This window comes from Sinocyclocheilus grahami, unplaced genomic scaffold, assembly GCF_001515645.1.
Source record: "Sinocyclocheilus grahami isolate Dianchi unplaced genomic scaffold, SAMN03320097.WGS_v1.1 scaffold1336.1, whole genome shotgun sequence".
Taxonomy (NCBI): domain Eukaryota; kingdom Metazoa; phylum Chordata; class Actinopteri; order Cypriniformes; family Cyprinidae; genus Sinocyclocheilus; species Sinocyclocheilus grahami.
Genome location: NW_015506515.1, coordinates 204,846 through 221,921, shown reverse-complemented (window position 1 = coordinate 221,921; position 17,076 = coordinate 204,846). Strand labels below are relative to the sequence as shown.

Genomic DNA, 17,076 nt, shown 5'->3' with positions numbered 1-17,076 from the left:
TGGAAAACACCCTAACAGACAAGAAAGAAATGGGAAAAGGAAACAGACCCAATGCTCTCCACTTCAGGGAAGGACAAAGGGATGTTTTTTTGTTGTGGTGCTTAGAGAGGAGATATGATTTGGGGAAATGAGAAGCAACACATTGTGTCTCCCAGGAGGAAGAGGATGCAACCACAAGAATTCCTCAGGGAAAGAAGGGAGTATAGAGGAGAGGATCGGAATGGCACTGTTTCAGCTTCCCAAAATCAACATGGTGACTCCTGTCTGTGGTGTTACCTGCCTCCAGAGACACTTGTCTTACTGGATACCTGATGGTTACACTGCAGGGCCAGGAGTCATTAATCTAGCCTCGTGTGTCGGATCAGCCTCCATGTGACGGCACTTTTCTACTCCACAGCACAACACCCCAATCAAAAAAACAAAACATAATTGCAATCCGGCGGAACCAAACCGAGACACATTTTTCATGTCATTTTTTGTTGTTCTCGCTGTGTTCTGCAATTAAAAAATGAGCAGTTTCGATGCAATTGTGAGTGGGTTAAATGTAAAACCGCCAGCACAAACATGAGCCCTGTTCCAAAAACAAGTGAGCTGCCTACTTAGACAGCATTTTAAGGCATCACAGGCAATGGTAATGGTGACACAAGCCACCAAAAATAGCAATACTAAGCAAAAGTGGAGCATGTGAGCTGTGTGCGGGACAGACACTGATAACATCAGCAACAACTTCTTGCCAAAAAAACTTACAGGTAACACATTGCAGCAGCGGATTGGCTCTCACAATAACGCACACACAAACTAAATGCAAATTCCTATCCGACTGGAGATGCTTCGTCTTTATTAGATGCATCCCTTCAGTGTACATTTCATAAAGTGGTGGGCACTATTCCCTCTAAGCTGTGCACTTCTGATGTTGCACCAGGACAGAAAAAATACAATAAAATCTGCACAAAAGGAAGAGGCAAAACGAGCGGGGAAACCAGCTGATTGTGATTGCATTATAGTAAATTCGAAATTATCGCAATGTCTGGGTCAACCGCTATCTATATAGCTGTCAGTTTAAATGCGCATAATACATTAAAAGCTTAATCAAGAAATAAAAGTGTTCATTCGTACTAAGGTGCTGTTGAATGCTTGATTCTGATTGGCTGACGAACATTCTAAGGTGTGCAATTATTTTCCAGGAAACTCACAGTGACATGTATGAACTAGTTCCAGGCCTGACATCTGCTTTACTGCTCCAAATAACTGTGCCAAATTATTTCAGTTGTTTTAAAGGTCATTACAGCCTACAGCAGCAAAAGAACCAAACCCAAAAAACAAATATGGCCAACAATAAGATAAAAAAGACAATTACCCTGTTTTCCCAACTAAATTACCTTTTATTGTCTATGCAAAGTGTGCTTTTTTTCTCCTGCTCTCTCTCTCTTTGCACTCACACACATACAGAACAGACACACATGCACTGCACTCAGAATCTTTTTGTCAGTGCTGTCAGTGATTGACTTTTTCAGTAATATAGTTCGCAACTAAAAAGCTAAATGGCATTGCCTCATATCAATGGCTCAAGCTCCATTACTAGCTCTAAAATGGTGTTTTGGAATTAGCAGCAGAGGCTTGGAATGAGATGCGTAAGAAATGAGTCTGACACAAAAGAGTATTTTAAGGACAAACACCTGACACATGTCTTGAAATAAAACATCTGTACAATGTCTGAACTGTTGTATAATCAGAATAATCCACTCCCGTCATTTAAATTACTGAAAAATAATGCACAAACAAGGTGCATTACCACATCAGGCATGCATGATTTTTCAATATTGCAATGGCCCATCATCAATTATTCTTTACTTACTATAAAATTCACAATAGATCAAATAAATTAAAATTGATTATTTCACCCAACATTCTAATGTAAATATAAATAGATGTAATAATGTAAGTATGTTTTATGCTTATTAGAGTACCATGGTATTAGCTTAACAACATGATAACATCAAACTCAATGGGAATCAATTGTAAGTCAAGTCTTCTTTGCTGCCTAATTAAAAACTCAATCACTTATGAGGTTACATTTTGGTTAGACAGCTGCCTGTGTAAACAGTAGAAGGCAAAGCAGCTCAGTGATTTGAAACTGAGCAATAAACTGCTGCCATTTTAGAATACATCCATTTGAAAGTGGGAATCACAAGTGAGAGTGGGAAAAATGTCTTCACCACACACCAGCTACAGGTGGAGAGGAGAGTCATAGAGCCAATCAAGTGGTTGGGGATTATTAGGGGGCCATGATTGACAAAGGCCAGGGGGGCAATTTGGCCAGGACACCGTGGTTACACCCAGTGTTCGAACTATACCGTAGACTTTGGGGGAGCCCACTTTTTTTTTTTTATACGTGGACAGGGTGGGGGGGGGGGGGGCGGGGCGCGGGGGGGGCGGGGGGGGGGGGGCACTTGCTTTACGGAAAACCTTCACAGACAGAAAGATTGGAGATTCCTGCATGGTTCAGGTGCACAAAAGCTGGCTCAGTATTTCGGGCTGAGCTGAAATGCTCATGTCAGATCCTCCTCACGTCAACCTAACCGCAGTGCAAATACCTCCAACAGCATGTGGTCCAGGTCAGAGCCAAATCTCAGCGCCTCGATCCAAACCAAAACCAACCAACCACACTTATCCGTGGAGGAGGCAGTCGGCCATGGCTTAAAGGGGCTTCATTTGGAGGAGGAGGCAGCTAGGGTGGGTTTTTTCTCAAATGCCAGAGCTTTAGAGAGGCATTCTCATCTCACAGAAAAGTGAAGAAATTTCCAAGCCAAATGCAACATCACATGCTCGTCACATGCACCCACACATTATGGAGTCATTTCAATCATTTCTGGCTAGTGAGCTCAGTCATTTCTCTCTGGGGCTCTTGGATTATTCCAGAAAACCTAAATGTGTTAAAGCCCTTTGGGTATAGGGATTGCCATTAAACAGGGATTCTTTCTAGGCAATACTGTGATGACCTTGGAATGGAGGGGCTAATGGGATCAGAGAAAGCTGGCAGCTCCTCAAGGAGCCCATTTGTTAAGCAAAAAGGACTTGAGGAAAGTTTAATGGCTGTAATGAAAGATTCGGAGGTTGATATTCATGCTTTATGGGCTATTTGCGGAACGGTAGGTTTTCAATAGAGACGCGCTGGTGGGGCTATCAGTATCACCTGTCCCCTTCGAGAACATTTAATCCCTGCTGAGAGCTGCCCATCAAGAAGATCTCTCGCAAGACAATAACAACAGATCCATCAGATACAGACAAACATAATTTACCCATGCCCGAGAAGCTACTTAAATGGGGACATGTTTATATTTTGTGCCACCGCACACTTAAAAATCAATGCCCCACTATACTATCTATCTATCTATCTATCTATCAATTTATTTTAGTGTTGGCAATCGATTAAAAATATAACTAATTAATCGCACATATTTTATTCTGAAGTTAATTACAATTAATCCCAGCTAACAATAACGTTTTTAAATATACTTTTATATTGCAATAATTTCACATTCAATCTTCAAATTAGTGTAGAAACAACATAAAGGCTAAATATTTTTTTAAGATTTGTTTAATGACATATTTGTTTATGACTGACGGTGAGTATCACTGATAACAATACTATTGATGTCTCTTTTTTTCAATATTTAACCATTGACTATAGCCATTCAACATTACAGTATAATTGAAAGCTATCAATTTTAACATTTATTACACTTGAAAAAAATAACAAATTCTACTACTAAGTGAACTTAAAACAATTTTCAGTTACACTTTATTTTTAAGGTGTCCTTGTTGCAGTGTAATAATACTGTATATTTAAGTACTGAGTAATATTAATTAACTACATGTACATAATTACTATATGGTTAGGGTTAGGATTATGGTTTGGCTTAGGGTTACTTGCATGTAATTATGCATACTTTATTGTTATTATAATAGTAAGTACATGTAACATGTTTAACAAGGACACCTTAAAGAGGTCCAGAATACCAGAGACAACATTACTACAATAGTTACTTAACGAAGTTAAGTAAATTTCAATGGATTTCCCCTGCTCAGGGAGTAGGGAGCAATAAACACGGTGTTATCATATAGATCGGAACACAGTTCATGCACATAGCTCTCTTCTAACGAGCTGGTTATCTGAATCGGGTGTGTTAACTAAGCGAGACATGCAAAATACATGCGCAAGGACTGGAATTGGGAACCGCTGTGCTGCCTACATCATGTGTCATTCACCGGTGAGAAAACTTTAAAATTACTACAATACCAGGAAGGAAGATTGGGTTGTTGATGTTTGTCTGCCATTCTCGTTCTGTCTGCACAGCGTGCGTGAATGCGCTGATGATGTATCCTGTCTGCGCGACCAGGGTGCACAGAGGTATGTTAATACATACGTTGACAGGCAGGTAGGAAAGCCAATTAAAACGCTCGGATCGAGCGTTTTGATTGGACAAACATTTATTAGTCCTACGCCTTCCACAGAATATATAAATAGAGATAAATACATTTAGACCACTTAACTTAATGCTTGCTATCGGGATGTGAGAGACTTTCAACCAGCTTAACAAAAAATGTTTCTGAAGACAAACGCCTATTGCACCTTTAACTACGTTAAATATTTTTAACGCTGTTAAACTGGAAAAAGTAATTGCCTGTGGTAACACCCTTATTTTGACAGCACTAATTTATTTATTTATTTAGACATCTCTTGCTCCATTAAGAATATTTACAATTTTGACTTGATTGCTCATAATTCTAGTGATCTAAGACACCAAAATTTAGTGAACAGTAGTCGGTATCAATACCAGTAAAACATATCCTAAGTAGAAACTATTGATGCTTTGATTCTAATGTGCAAACACCAAAATAGAGTCAGTACTCTGTACAGGTACTTTCAAAGACACTACTCACTTCCATACGTCACTTTCTCTGAAAATGAACTGTGATCTTGTGGGTAACTTTTTCCAAGAAGCTCTCCAAGGCTTCAGAGCATTTCATGTCTGATCTTGCTTCAGGAACATACGTAACAATCACATCATGCTCACACTCTCGTTGTCAAACTATTGATACAATTGCCAAATCATTGCTAAAAGTAAAAAAAAATAAAAAATTTAATTGTATGCAAACATCACCATGATTGCTCATGTTAAGACAGTAGTACGGTGGCAGAGAAGTGCAAAACAAATCAAAGACACTACTCACTTCCATACGTCACTTTCTCTGAAAATGAACTGTGATCTTGTGGGTAACTTTTTCCAAGAAGCTCTCCAAGGCTTCAGAGCATTTCATGTCTGATCTTGCTTCAGGAACATAGGTAACAATCACATCATGCTCGCACTCTCGTTGTCAAACTATTGATACAATTGCCAAATCATTGCTAAAAGTAAAAAAAAAAAAAAAAATTTAATTGTATGGAAACATCACCATGATTGCTCATGTTAAGACAGTAGTACGGTGGCCGAGAAGTGCAAAACAAATCGCAAGTCTAAAAAACAAAATAACAATTCAGAAAACACAACAACAATTCAGAAAACACAATGACAAATCTGAAAACAGATTAACAAGTCAGAAAACACAATGACAAATCAGACAAACCGGAAGAGGTAGGTATAGTTTGAGACAGCGCCACTGGTTTGGGATTACTCACCGCTGACTGGACGAGACATCTGTCAATCAACGTATACAGGAAGAACCAGCAGAAGAACAGCAGAGTCGTGGTAAAAAGTTTGGAGATGGTATTAAAGTAGCTCAGTTTAAATATATTGTATGAATTGCCCTTACTATGGAATAAAAAATACGGAGTGTCTATTTACACTTAGTGCAAATAGCCCGCCTTGTTGGCAGAGGCTATGTACAGTAATTCCGCCATGCAACGTGTGATTGGGATAGTCAACACTATAAAAGTGGCTGTAAAAAATCAGCTCCAGTGGCACAGATGGATAAGCTTGTGTTGTCAGCAATATTTGACGCGATCGACCTGTGTTCGATCCAACTTTTGCCAAACTTTTTTTTCCTCCCTTTTCAAATCTCGTATTAGCAATGGATTCTATTTACACTAAGTGAAAATAGCAGTATTTTTAGCAATATGCTATTTACACTAAGTGCAAATACCTATTTACACTATGTTAAAATAGCAGGATTTCTATATATACTACTTGTTGCAAATAGTGGCAATTATCTGCACTTCAGTATTGTAGTACATTATAAAACAGTATGCAATAATAACGTATTGAGTGTAAATTATCATTTTAATTATTAAATGGATGCCACCTTATTGGTACAATAAAGCCCTCCCTACACCTACCCTAACTCTACCCGATACTTTATTTTCAACTTTTTGATTATTTCCTTAATTTTTATTGAAAATAAATGCCTTTACGATGTGATACGAGATTTGAAAAGGGAGAAAAAAAAGTTTGGCAAAAGCTGACGACGCACTTAACCATCTGCGCCACTGGAGCTGATTATGTATAGCTGCTTTTAAAGTGTTGACTTGCCCAATCACACGTTGGAGAGCGGAATTACTTCCAACAAGGCAGGCTATTTGCACTGTGTAAATAGACACTCCGTATTTTTTATTCCATAGTAAGGGCAATTCATACAATACATTTAAACTGAGCTACTTTAATACCATCTCCGAACTTTCTACCACGACTCTGCTGTTCTTCGGCTGGTTCTTCCTGTATACGTTGATTGACAGATGTCTCGTCCAGTCAGCGGTGAGTAATCCCAAACCAATGGCACTGTCTCAAACTATACCTACCTCTTCCGGTTTGTCTGATTTGACGTTGTTTTGTGACTTGTTAATTTGTTTTCGGATTTCTCGTTGTGTTTTCTGACTTGTTATTTTGTTTTCTAATTTGTCGTTGTGTTTTCAGACTTGTTATAATGTTTTCTGAATTGTTGTTGTGTTTTCTGAATTGTTATTTTGAATTTTAGACTTGCATTTGCGTTTGTAATTTGTTATTTTGTTTTCAGAATTGTGATTTGTTTTGCACTTCTCGGGCACTGTACAGTAGCAATAGTAAAACAGTACCATTTTACTGGCAACATTTTTATAACTGGTAACATTTACTGTCCCAGTAAATACCTTTTTATCTAGACACTTTTTCTTTTCTGTCTCCTTAGATAAACCCACAAGGACATTGACGCTGCAGCCATGAATGGGTGTATTTCTGCTCAATGATGAGTTGTCCTGTAGATGAGCTCTTTCCAAGTAAATCAGACAGAAACTAAAGCAATTAGCACCGAAGGAAATTATGCTAATAAGTCTGAGGACCTTGTTAGGTCATTTTCATTATCCATGTTAAACCGTGACTTAGGGCAGCCTTTCACCGTATGAAGATTAATTATTGTCCAAAGAGAAAATATGTGGAATTTGATATTCCTCTAACCATGAACGAATTTCACCAGCCCTATCAGAAAACAATAATACAACAGTGTTGCTAAACTTTCCATTAAAAACATTTAAATAAATAAAGCTTGTAGAATTGTTGTTCATCAAGAGATTTAAAATCATTCAATTATTTATTTATTTATTATTTATTTTTATTTTTTATTAGTAGTAGTAGTAGTAGTAGTAGTTGGGTAAGCAGTTATTTTATTATTAATTAATTTATTAATTGGATGAATCTGTCTAAGTTTGGAAAATCCTAAATCTTTCTCACTTTCTTTATCACAGGCACTCCTAATATTAATCTGACATTTTGAGTCTTGGAAGTTGTGTTACAGTGGAGCTTGCAATTTTCTCAAGTGCTTGCCAGTATTGTATGCAATTTTCTTCATCAATATGCAATAGTCAGTGAACTGACTGTGGTTGTGTTATCTAAAGCAAAAATATTAAATACATTTTTTTGCTTTGAACAAATGCTAAAAATAAATAAATAAATATTGACAATGTTAAAAGAACCAATTATAATGGCCACAACTCTGTTTTTCTCACTAAGTATTTGTTACAATCTCAGCTCAATATGTTTTAGTGGTTCAATATAAAGCTTTAAAAGAACCATAAATATAGCGAACCAGTGAAACTGCTAATCAAACATTTACAGAAACTTTTCAAAGTGTCAATATGCATTAGCCTCTGACTGATTGCCATTTGGCTGATTAATTAACGCCTGCCTTCAAATGCAGCTCTCAGGAAAACCTGAACCATTAATTTTACTGGTAACATTTCTAAAGTGCCGTTCCCATCCCTGTTGGTGTCCCAGTAAAGACCCTTTCATCTGGACACTTTTTCTGCTCTGTCTCCTTAAATAAACCCCCATGGACACTGGCGCTGCAGCCATGAATGGGCGTTTTTTTCTGCTCAATGATGAGTTGTCCTGTAGATGAGCTCCCTCCAGAAGTTAAATCAGACAGAAGTTAAAGCAATTAGCACCGAAGGAAATTATGCTAATAAGTCTGAGGACCTTGTTAGGTCATTTTCATTATCCATGTTAAACCGTGACTTAGGGCAGCCTTTCACCGTATGAAGATTAATTATTGTCCAAAGAGAAAATATGTGGAATTTGATATTCCTCTAACCATGAACGAATTTCACCAGCCCTATCAGAAAACAATAATACAACAGTGTTGCTAAACTTTCCATTAAAAACATTTAAATAAATAAAGCTTGTAGAATTGTTGTTCATCAAGAGATTTAAAATCATTCAATTATTTATTTATTTATTATTTATTTTTATTTTTTATTAGTAGTAGTAGTAGTAGTAGTAGTTGGGTAAGCAGTTATTTTATTATTAATTTATTTATTAATTGGATGAATCTGTATAAGTTTGGAAAATCCTAAATCTTTCTCACTTTCTTTATCACAGGCACTCCTAATATTAATCTGACATTTTGAGTCTTGGAAGTTGTGTTACAGTGGAGCTTGCAATTTTCTCAAGTGCTTGCCAGTATTGTATGCAATTTTCTTCATCAATATGCAATAGTCAGTGAACTGACTGTGGTTGTGTTATCTAAAGCAAAAATATTAAATACATTTTTTTGCTTTGAACAAATGCTAAAAATAAATAAATAAATATTGACAATGTAAAAAGAACCAATTATAATGGCCACAACTCTGTTTTTCTCACTAAGTATTTGTTACAATCTCAGCTCAATATGTTTCAGTGGTTCAATATAAAGCTTTAAAAGAACCATAAATATAGCGAACCAGTGAAACTGCTAATCAAACATTTACAGAAACTTTTCAAAGTGTCAATATGCATTAGCCTCTGACTGATTGCCATTTGGCTGATTAATTAACGCCTGCCTTCAAATGCAGCTCTCAGGAAAACCTGAACCATTATGGTTTCTAAATAATCATGGCTGTCAATGTTATAGCTGAAAGGGATTGACATGTGGATAGACAGTCTTGAATAGCGAGAGTTTGTCCTTTTTCTGAGCCGATGAGTGAAGATAGACTGATGAGTTACTGTGTGAGCTGTACTGTAAGACAGGCTGAGTCAGCTAATTAAAGGCTTTGAGTCTTTTAATCGACTGGGTTAGAAAGGGGAAATTTACCTTCCAGCTGGCCTCCCTTCAGCTGTCTATATCCACTGCCATGAGTGTTTGGATATAGTTCACTCTCTACTGGATTCTTTCTTCAAATTATTCAAGGATTGCTCACCCTCATGCTGTTCCAAAGCTGAATGATTTTAGTTCTGCCACGAGATGTTTTGAACAAAGAGATGTTTTGGAAAATTCACACTGTTAAGCTCCAAAAATGCAATATAAAAGTTCCATACAACTTGTGAACTATATTCCAAATTGTTCTTCTACAGACGTACAATGAATACATTGAATTCAACTATGTCACATCATCTCAGGTTATGTCGGGTTTGACGTCAACGACTAATTTAAGAGACATGGAATATAACACAGCTGAGTCATTAGGTCTACTTTTATGTAACATTACTTTTCATTTTAATTTCATTTCACAAAAAAAAGTTTTCCTCACTATTATTGTCTTGTTTTCCAATGCAAATGCCTAAAGATTCTTAAATCAAGATGGATTTGCTTGAGAAGCAAAATGTCAAAAGATAAAAAAAAGTATTTCTGAAAAATTTATTTTATTAAACCGAGGGCAAATATATGCTAATGGTCTTAGAAAAATTCTAAGTAAAAAACTTTCCCTTTGAATATACATCATTGACATATATTTTGACATGTATTTGTTGTTTTAAGCATAAACTCATTCTTTTTACTTCATTTTTTGTCTCACGTAAATGTATCTTGATTTAAGGAAGTTCAGATATTTGTATTAGAAAACAAGACAAAAATACTGAGGGGAATAGTTACTTTTTGCAGTGCATGCAACATTTAATTTCAATATTTTAAGAATTTATGACTTTCTTCTCTAATTTAAGACCTTTTTAGGTCTTAATTTGTAGAAGGGCAAATTGAGGCTTTTTAAGACCCACAAAAACTGAGAATCCCCCATATTTATGGGCAGCTTAATCTAAAATCGCTGATATCAAAATATTAACAATACTGTATCTTCATTTGTGTCTTTAAAGTCTTACGGGTTTGGAATGAGTTGAGAATGAGTAAATGATAACAGAGCGTTCGTTTTTTTGGATTAAGTATCCCTTTAAGACATTTTAAAGACCTGAACAAATACAAAATATTACTGTATTTCCATACCAGAACAAAACGACACAATATTGTAAACTGCCAGATGACTGGGAAGTCAAGCCGGCAGCAGACTTGTGATGAGCTCCAAGATGAGCCCAACCAATGTTATTATTATTTAAGAGCCTTTTTACTGACCATAAATGTATAAAAGTGATTAAAAGGCACGAGTTTAAGCACCCACGGTCCCCCTGCATTCTGCTAAATATCTCCTATTGTGTTCCACAGACCAAAGAAGACATACAGGTTCGGAATGACATGAGCGTGAGTAAATCATGACAGAATCTAAGTCTTTACTGGGTAAATTTCTCTCTAAACAGGACGTGAAGGAAAGAGTCCAATGAAGTGTCATTGTGTTGTGTCCCATGAGAGTTATTTTGGCAGGTTAGATCGTTTTGGCATGTGAGCTCTCATCTTTCCTCTGTTTCAGTCTCACCCAGCCTCTAGTGAGTTCATATGTTGGCCCTTTTCCCGGATAGGAGAGCCACTGTTGAGGAAGAACTGGGATACTGCCAGTATGTTGATATCAGACAGTTTTTAGATCACTACAGTAGAGTCCCTGTTTATCACACACGCTTCAGATCGCAGCATACCCTGCAGGTTGTGGGTTCGAGTTCTCTGGGGAATAGTGCTATACACAGACAGAGCAAACAACTTCCCGCAGCATCAATTAAAAACAAACTCTACTGTTATCACCTTGACTGTATTTTCTGATGACTTATAACTATTGTAAATAACAGGCAAGAGACTTAAAACAGTTAACACCAAAATCTGTCCGAGCACTGTCCTGATTCATTGAAAAGACAAATACTAAAATCCAACTAACCATGTAATCATGAATAGTTTGCAGTCAAACTCAATGGTATTTTGGCACAAATTCATCTGTCACATGGTCAAGCCATGTTAAACAGATGCCAGCATAGACAGGCTGCGTGACATGACCTCACCCTTGAAAACTATGAACCAAATCTACTTGGAATAAATAACACGAACCACATCAAACGCAAGTTCGATTGCAACAAGGATAAATATGGTGTGTGTTGACCATGTGCTGTTTGTTGAATTATTATATACTGTATATGTATTAAAATATTTGATGTTACTTTTTAATTTGTTTTTGTTAATTTGTATGAGAAACAACATTTTTGATAGTCCACTTTAGACGTTTGATTGGAATAAATAACACGAACCACATCAAACGCAAGTTCGATTGCAACAAGGATAAATATGGTGTGTGTTGACCATGTGCTGTTTGTTGAATTATTATATACTGTATATGTATTAAAATATTTGATGTTACTTTTTAATTTGTTTTTGTTAATTTGTATGAGAAACAACATTTTTGATAGTCCACTTTAGACGTTCTACTAACTATAAGTAACTTTGCAACTACATATCAACTAACTCTGTATTAAGAGTATTAGTAGACTGTTAGTAGGGCAGGTTTATAGCCAGGTATAAATGCACTAGGGCTAGGGTTAGTAGAATAAGTTGTCATGTACTTGCAAAGTTACTTATAGTCAGTAGAATGTCTGTTGGGGGACCATCAAAAGTGTTAAGTGTTAGCAGATATCAAGCAGAGAGTCAACTAATACTCTAATAACTAGTTGAAATGTTACTTAAAGTTAGGAGAATGTCAAAATAAAGTATTAATTTTGAAACGTGTATGGTTGCCACATGATGGCATGTAAAATCTGAGTCCTGAACCAAAGCCAGCTGAAAATCATTGGCCTAAATATTTTCTAGAGAACATGCTGTAAAAGCGTCTTACTGTCATGAAACCATCCAGCAGGCCAGACAGTGAACTATCAAAATAAAGTGTTACCCAGTTTTAAAACAGTGTATGGTTGCCACATGATGGCATGTGTAAAAGCGGCTTACTGTCATGAAACCATCCAGCAGGCCAGAGTCTGGTTTAGGAGGCGCCTGCAGACGCTCCATGGACCACTTTTCAATGATGGAGGACACCTGGCTGTTCTCTGTGTTTAGGATCCGGAATCCGGTCATGTTGACCCCGCTGTAGCGATAGGGCTCCACATCCAATGCAAAGAGATCCTAAAATATGTGAAAAGTTTATAAATTTACTGAAATATGATTAAAAAAAAAAAACTAAAACTGCAAAAGTAATGTGTGTTATATATAAGCTTTAGTCTAAAATCTAGTCAGCTTCCTTGATGTCATAAGATGTCATAAATTTACCAGCCATGAAGCAAATAAATACAATATATGTTATTTCCTTTATTTGACAGTTTTTCTACTGACACAAAAATATAGGGGAAAAAAGTCAATTTTTTATTAGATAAAACTTTTGTATAAATGATTTGTGTATTGAATTAAATATAAATGCATCACAATAACTTGCAGAACAGTTTTATGTAACTTAGGCCTGCAAATGGGATAGGGAAAAAAGTCATTTTAAAATAATAATAGAATGTTTTCTTGGCATCTCTCAGAGTAAAACACATCAGTGGTGAAAATAGGAAACAGCACTTGAAAAAAAAAAGAAGCTTCTATGTTCCTACTTAGGGAATATAATAGCCTGAAATCCAAATGATTTTATGAATATCACTGTGGTTTTGAATGTGATTTATAATATAAAGACTCATGCATAACTTACCAGGGTAGTAAAAATGTAGTGGTAATACTCCGTCATCATTCCCATGGCAAGAGCCTGAAAAAATATTGAGAACCATGAACGAAACCATTTTGAGACAAGGGAGCAGTAACGCTATTCTCTGAAAATGTGCAATTTATTACTGAATCGAAGGATAGGCAGGCGAAAATAATGGCATTTCTTGTTTATATGATGTTCTGCGGCTTGTAATAATTTTATATGCTGAAGGACTGAGAACTGAAATCATTTGAAGCTCTTCCCTTAAACCCCTGAAACACCCTGAGCTCTCTCCAATGCCCATAAATACAATACAGAGTGACATCCATGCAAAAAGCCTGTGCTCTACCTCTAAATAAACCAATCTGGTTTAAAAAAAAAACGTGTATGTATTTTATATATTATTGTGTTATATTATTATAAAATATTTTAGTGTGATTGCACAACATGCAAAATAATCCAATGAACTGCACACATCAATATCAATGTTTGAGACAATGAAAGACGTTACATTAATCAGTGAAGCACTGACATAAAAGAAATAAATAAAAGAAACAATACATTGACTTCTAAAAACTTTTTTTTTTTTTTTTAGGAAGTCCACATGAATTAAAACGGACTCCATTTAGATCATTATAGCGCTGAACTTTCTTAAGGTGGTCATATCATGAAAATTGTAGGCATAGAGAAGTAATATAGAGGTATTATGATGGATAATACTATTCCTAAACACCAGAAGAAAAATACACTATTATTCCAGTTAGCATATAACTGACTCACTAAGGGTAAAATATGGAGGAAGTCAAGTCTGATGTTTCTGGCTGTGTCAACCCAACACAGCTCTAAAAATGCTTATCATACAAGTACATACAAATTTAATGAAAGTCAAGCTTCCTCTTGTGGAAAAGAAATACACTGTAGCATACTGTTTTGAGTCCTTGGACTTGTGGTACTTGAGGAAATAATATAGGCTGCCTACAGTTGAAGTCAAAAGTTTTTGAATCAGAATCTGCAAAATGTTAATTATTTTACCAAAATAAGAGGGATCATACAAAATGCATGTTATTGTTTATTTAGTACTGATCTGAACTCATAAGCAACTATTACAGAAGGTTCAAATGCTCACTGATGGTCCAGAAGGAAAAAACATGCATTAAGAGCCGGGTGGTGAAAGTTAATTTGAAGATCAGGGTACATTTAACTTATTTTGTCTTCTGGGAAACATGTAAGTATCTTCTGTAGCTTCTGAAGGGTAGTACTAAATGAAAAAAAAAAAAGATATTTAGGCAAAATAAGAAAAATGTACACATCTTCATTCTGTTCAAAAGTTTTCACCCCCGGCTCTTAATGCATGTTTTTTTTTCTCTTCTGGAGCATCAGTGAGCGTTTGAACCTGTAATAGTTGCATATGAGTCCCTCAGTTTTCCTCAGTGTGAAAAGATGGATTTAAAAATCATACAGTCATTGCTGGAAAGGGTTCAAATACACAAAAAAATGCTGGAAAACCAAAGAATTTGTGGAACCTGAAGATTTTTTCTGAAGAACAGCAGGCAGTGTAACTGTTCAGGACAAACAAGGGACTCATGAACAACTATCACTAAACAAAAAACACAGCTGTGGATAATTCAGGTTACAACACAGTATTAAGAATCAAGTGTGTGTGTGTAAACTTTTGAATGGGGTCATTTTTATAAATTCAACTATTATTTTATCTTGTGGACTATATGTAAACATATTTTATGTGAACTATCTGTTTCAGGTCAGTACTAAATAAACAGTAACATGAACTTTGTATGATCCCTCTTATTTTGATAAAAAATAACTAACATTTTGTAGATTCTGCAAAGTGTACCTAAACTTTTGTAAACTTTTAGTCCTTTTAACATAAAAAATGCTATATGGCCAGTGTTAGAATTAGTCATATTTCTCCTTTGACATCAGTAACAAAAGATATGAAAAGGGGTTTCTCCTATTTTAAAACTTGAGAAGCCTATTTATTTAGCTATCCCAGCTATGCAATATAAAATGTTGCTTGCATTTTATTAGTAGTATTTATTTACTGTAATATTGTTTTTACCCTGCTGTTTGTAACCTTTTTTTGGGACAGACACACGCATCCTAAAGTTTGAAAATAAAGTGACTGTAGTATATTTTATAATGGTAACAGAACAAGTCCCTGGTCATTTCAGTCTGAGCTTAACAGTTTGAGTGGCACATTTCATCACAGTGTATTTTGTAAAAGTGTAATGCTGACAGTGCAAAGAGGCTGTTATTGTAAGGACAGAGCAGTTCAAATTATATTAGACGCAACAGCAAACCCACAGTCCATGAAATAATGTGTGCATTTATATAGAAGACTTAAATGTACAGCAGCAATATTTCCTTCTGATATTCTGTCTACAAATTGTCATAAGTGTAGTATAATTGTTTTTGGTATACACAATAAGCCTGGACTATCATAATTTTTTTTATAAATAAAATAAAAAATAAATAAAATTAATAATAATAACTAATCTGATAGATCAAAATATCTTAACTATTACATCCTTGCTAGACCCAGTTATCATTGCCATCATCAGCCCCAAAGTGAAATTAATTATTAAATTCAGTCTTGTGTGAAACATATGGTTGGGAAATAATGTCTCTGTAGCCTGAGCAGATTTTGCAAAGTTCAAAAGTGTGGACGACTTCACAAAGCCAAAAGTTTCCAATGTGGATATCACACAAACCTTCTGAGAGCTGCCCATTATAGAAGCATATATCCACTGCCACTAATAATGAGTATCTTCATTATCACTTCAGTGGTCTGAAACTGATTAACGAGGTCTGTGAGCCAATCTCTAGCTGAATAATACCCACTTTAATATTTGATTATTCCTGTAATTGGGCGAAAATTCTTGCAGTTAAGTCACACATTGAAATATCAGTTTTCTCTTTGCAAGACTATTCACAGAACTCTAGCAGTGCATATCCTTATCCATTGTTTGGCAATCCTTATTTGATCAGTGTTTCCCATTAAGATTAGATTGCATTATACACAACACTGAAAAAAATTAAAAAGAAAAAAAAGAAAGGATTTATTTTTAAATGTTTTTCACGGAGAAAAGGCTAGCACGTTTCACTAATAATTAAAAAAATGTCAAGTAACACGTGAATTTAATGCATATGGAAGATTGGAGGTGATTGTAACCCTCTTGGAGTGGCAGAAGTCTGCCGGGGAATACCGTGGACTTTACACATATGGGATCCACTTAGGTCTCTACATATGGAACCCAGCCCTCTATCGGATCTTACGGATTCATCGAGAGAGGGCCTGGCGCCGGACCCTCCGCCACGTCTGGCTGCCGAGGGGACAGAGGAGCTCAACAGGGAGCAGTTTTAACAAGCCGAGCCGAAGGCGGGGCCACTCAGTGCTTCTACCTGTTTGAGGTGAGAACACAGGAGGATACCGGCTCCACACGAAGGCTGTAGAATCTAGCGAACATGTTAGGGGTCGCCCAGCCCGCAGCTCTACAGATATCTGCCAGCGAGACGCCACGAGCCAGCGCCCAGGAGGATGCAACGCTTCTAGTTGAGTGAGCTTGCAACCTGAACGGGCAGGGCACACCCTGTGCCTGATAAGCCAGGGTGATGGCATCCACTATCCAGTGGGCCATCCTCTGTTTGAGACGGCATTCCCCTTCTGCCAGCCTCCGTGACAGACAAAGAGCTGGTCTGAGGTCCTGAAGCTTTGTGTCTGGTCTACGTAGCACCTTATGGCTCAGACGGGACAGAGCAAAGCTAGGACTGGGTCTGCCTCCTCCGGGGGCAGCGCTTGC

At 36.5% G+C, this 17,076-nt stretch overlaps 1 protein-coding gene across 1 annotated transcript in view; it reads right to left on the bottom strand.

The window, feature by feature from the left end:
* LOC107569343 (glutamate receptor ionotropic, kainate 2-like) overlaps positions 1 to 17,076 on the bottom strand; it is a gene marked incomplete at its 3' end in the record, with an annotated part of 118,514 nt that overhangs the window by 37,557 nt on the left and 63,881 nt on the right. Inside the window, exons 6-7 of the mRNA XM_016255418.1 lie at positions 13,265 to 13,318; positions 12,529 to 12,702 (exon numbers count right to left, since the gene is read on the bottom strand). Coding sequence (XP_016110904.1) covers positions 12,529 to 12,702; positions 13,265 to 13,318 — 228 coding nt within the window. The remainder of the gene's footprint in view (positions 1 to 12,528; positions 12,703 to 13,264; positions 13,319 to 17,076) is intronic.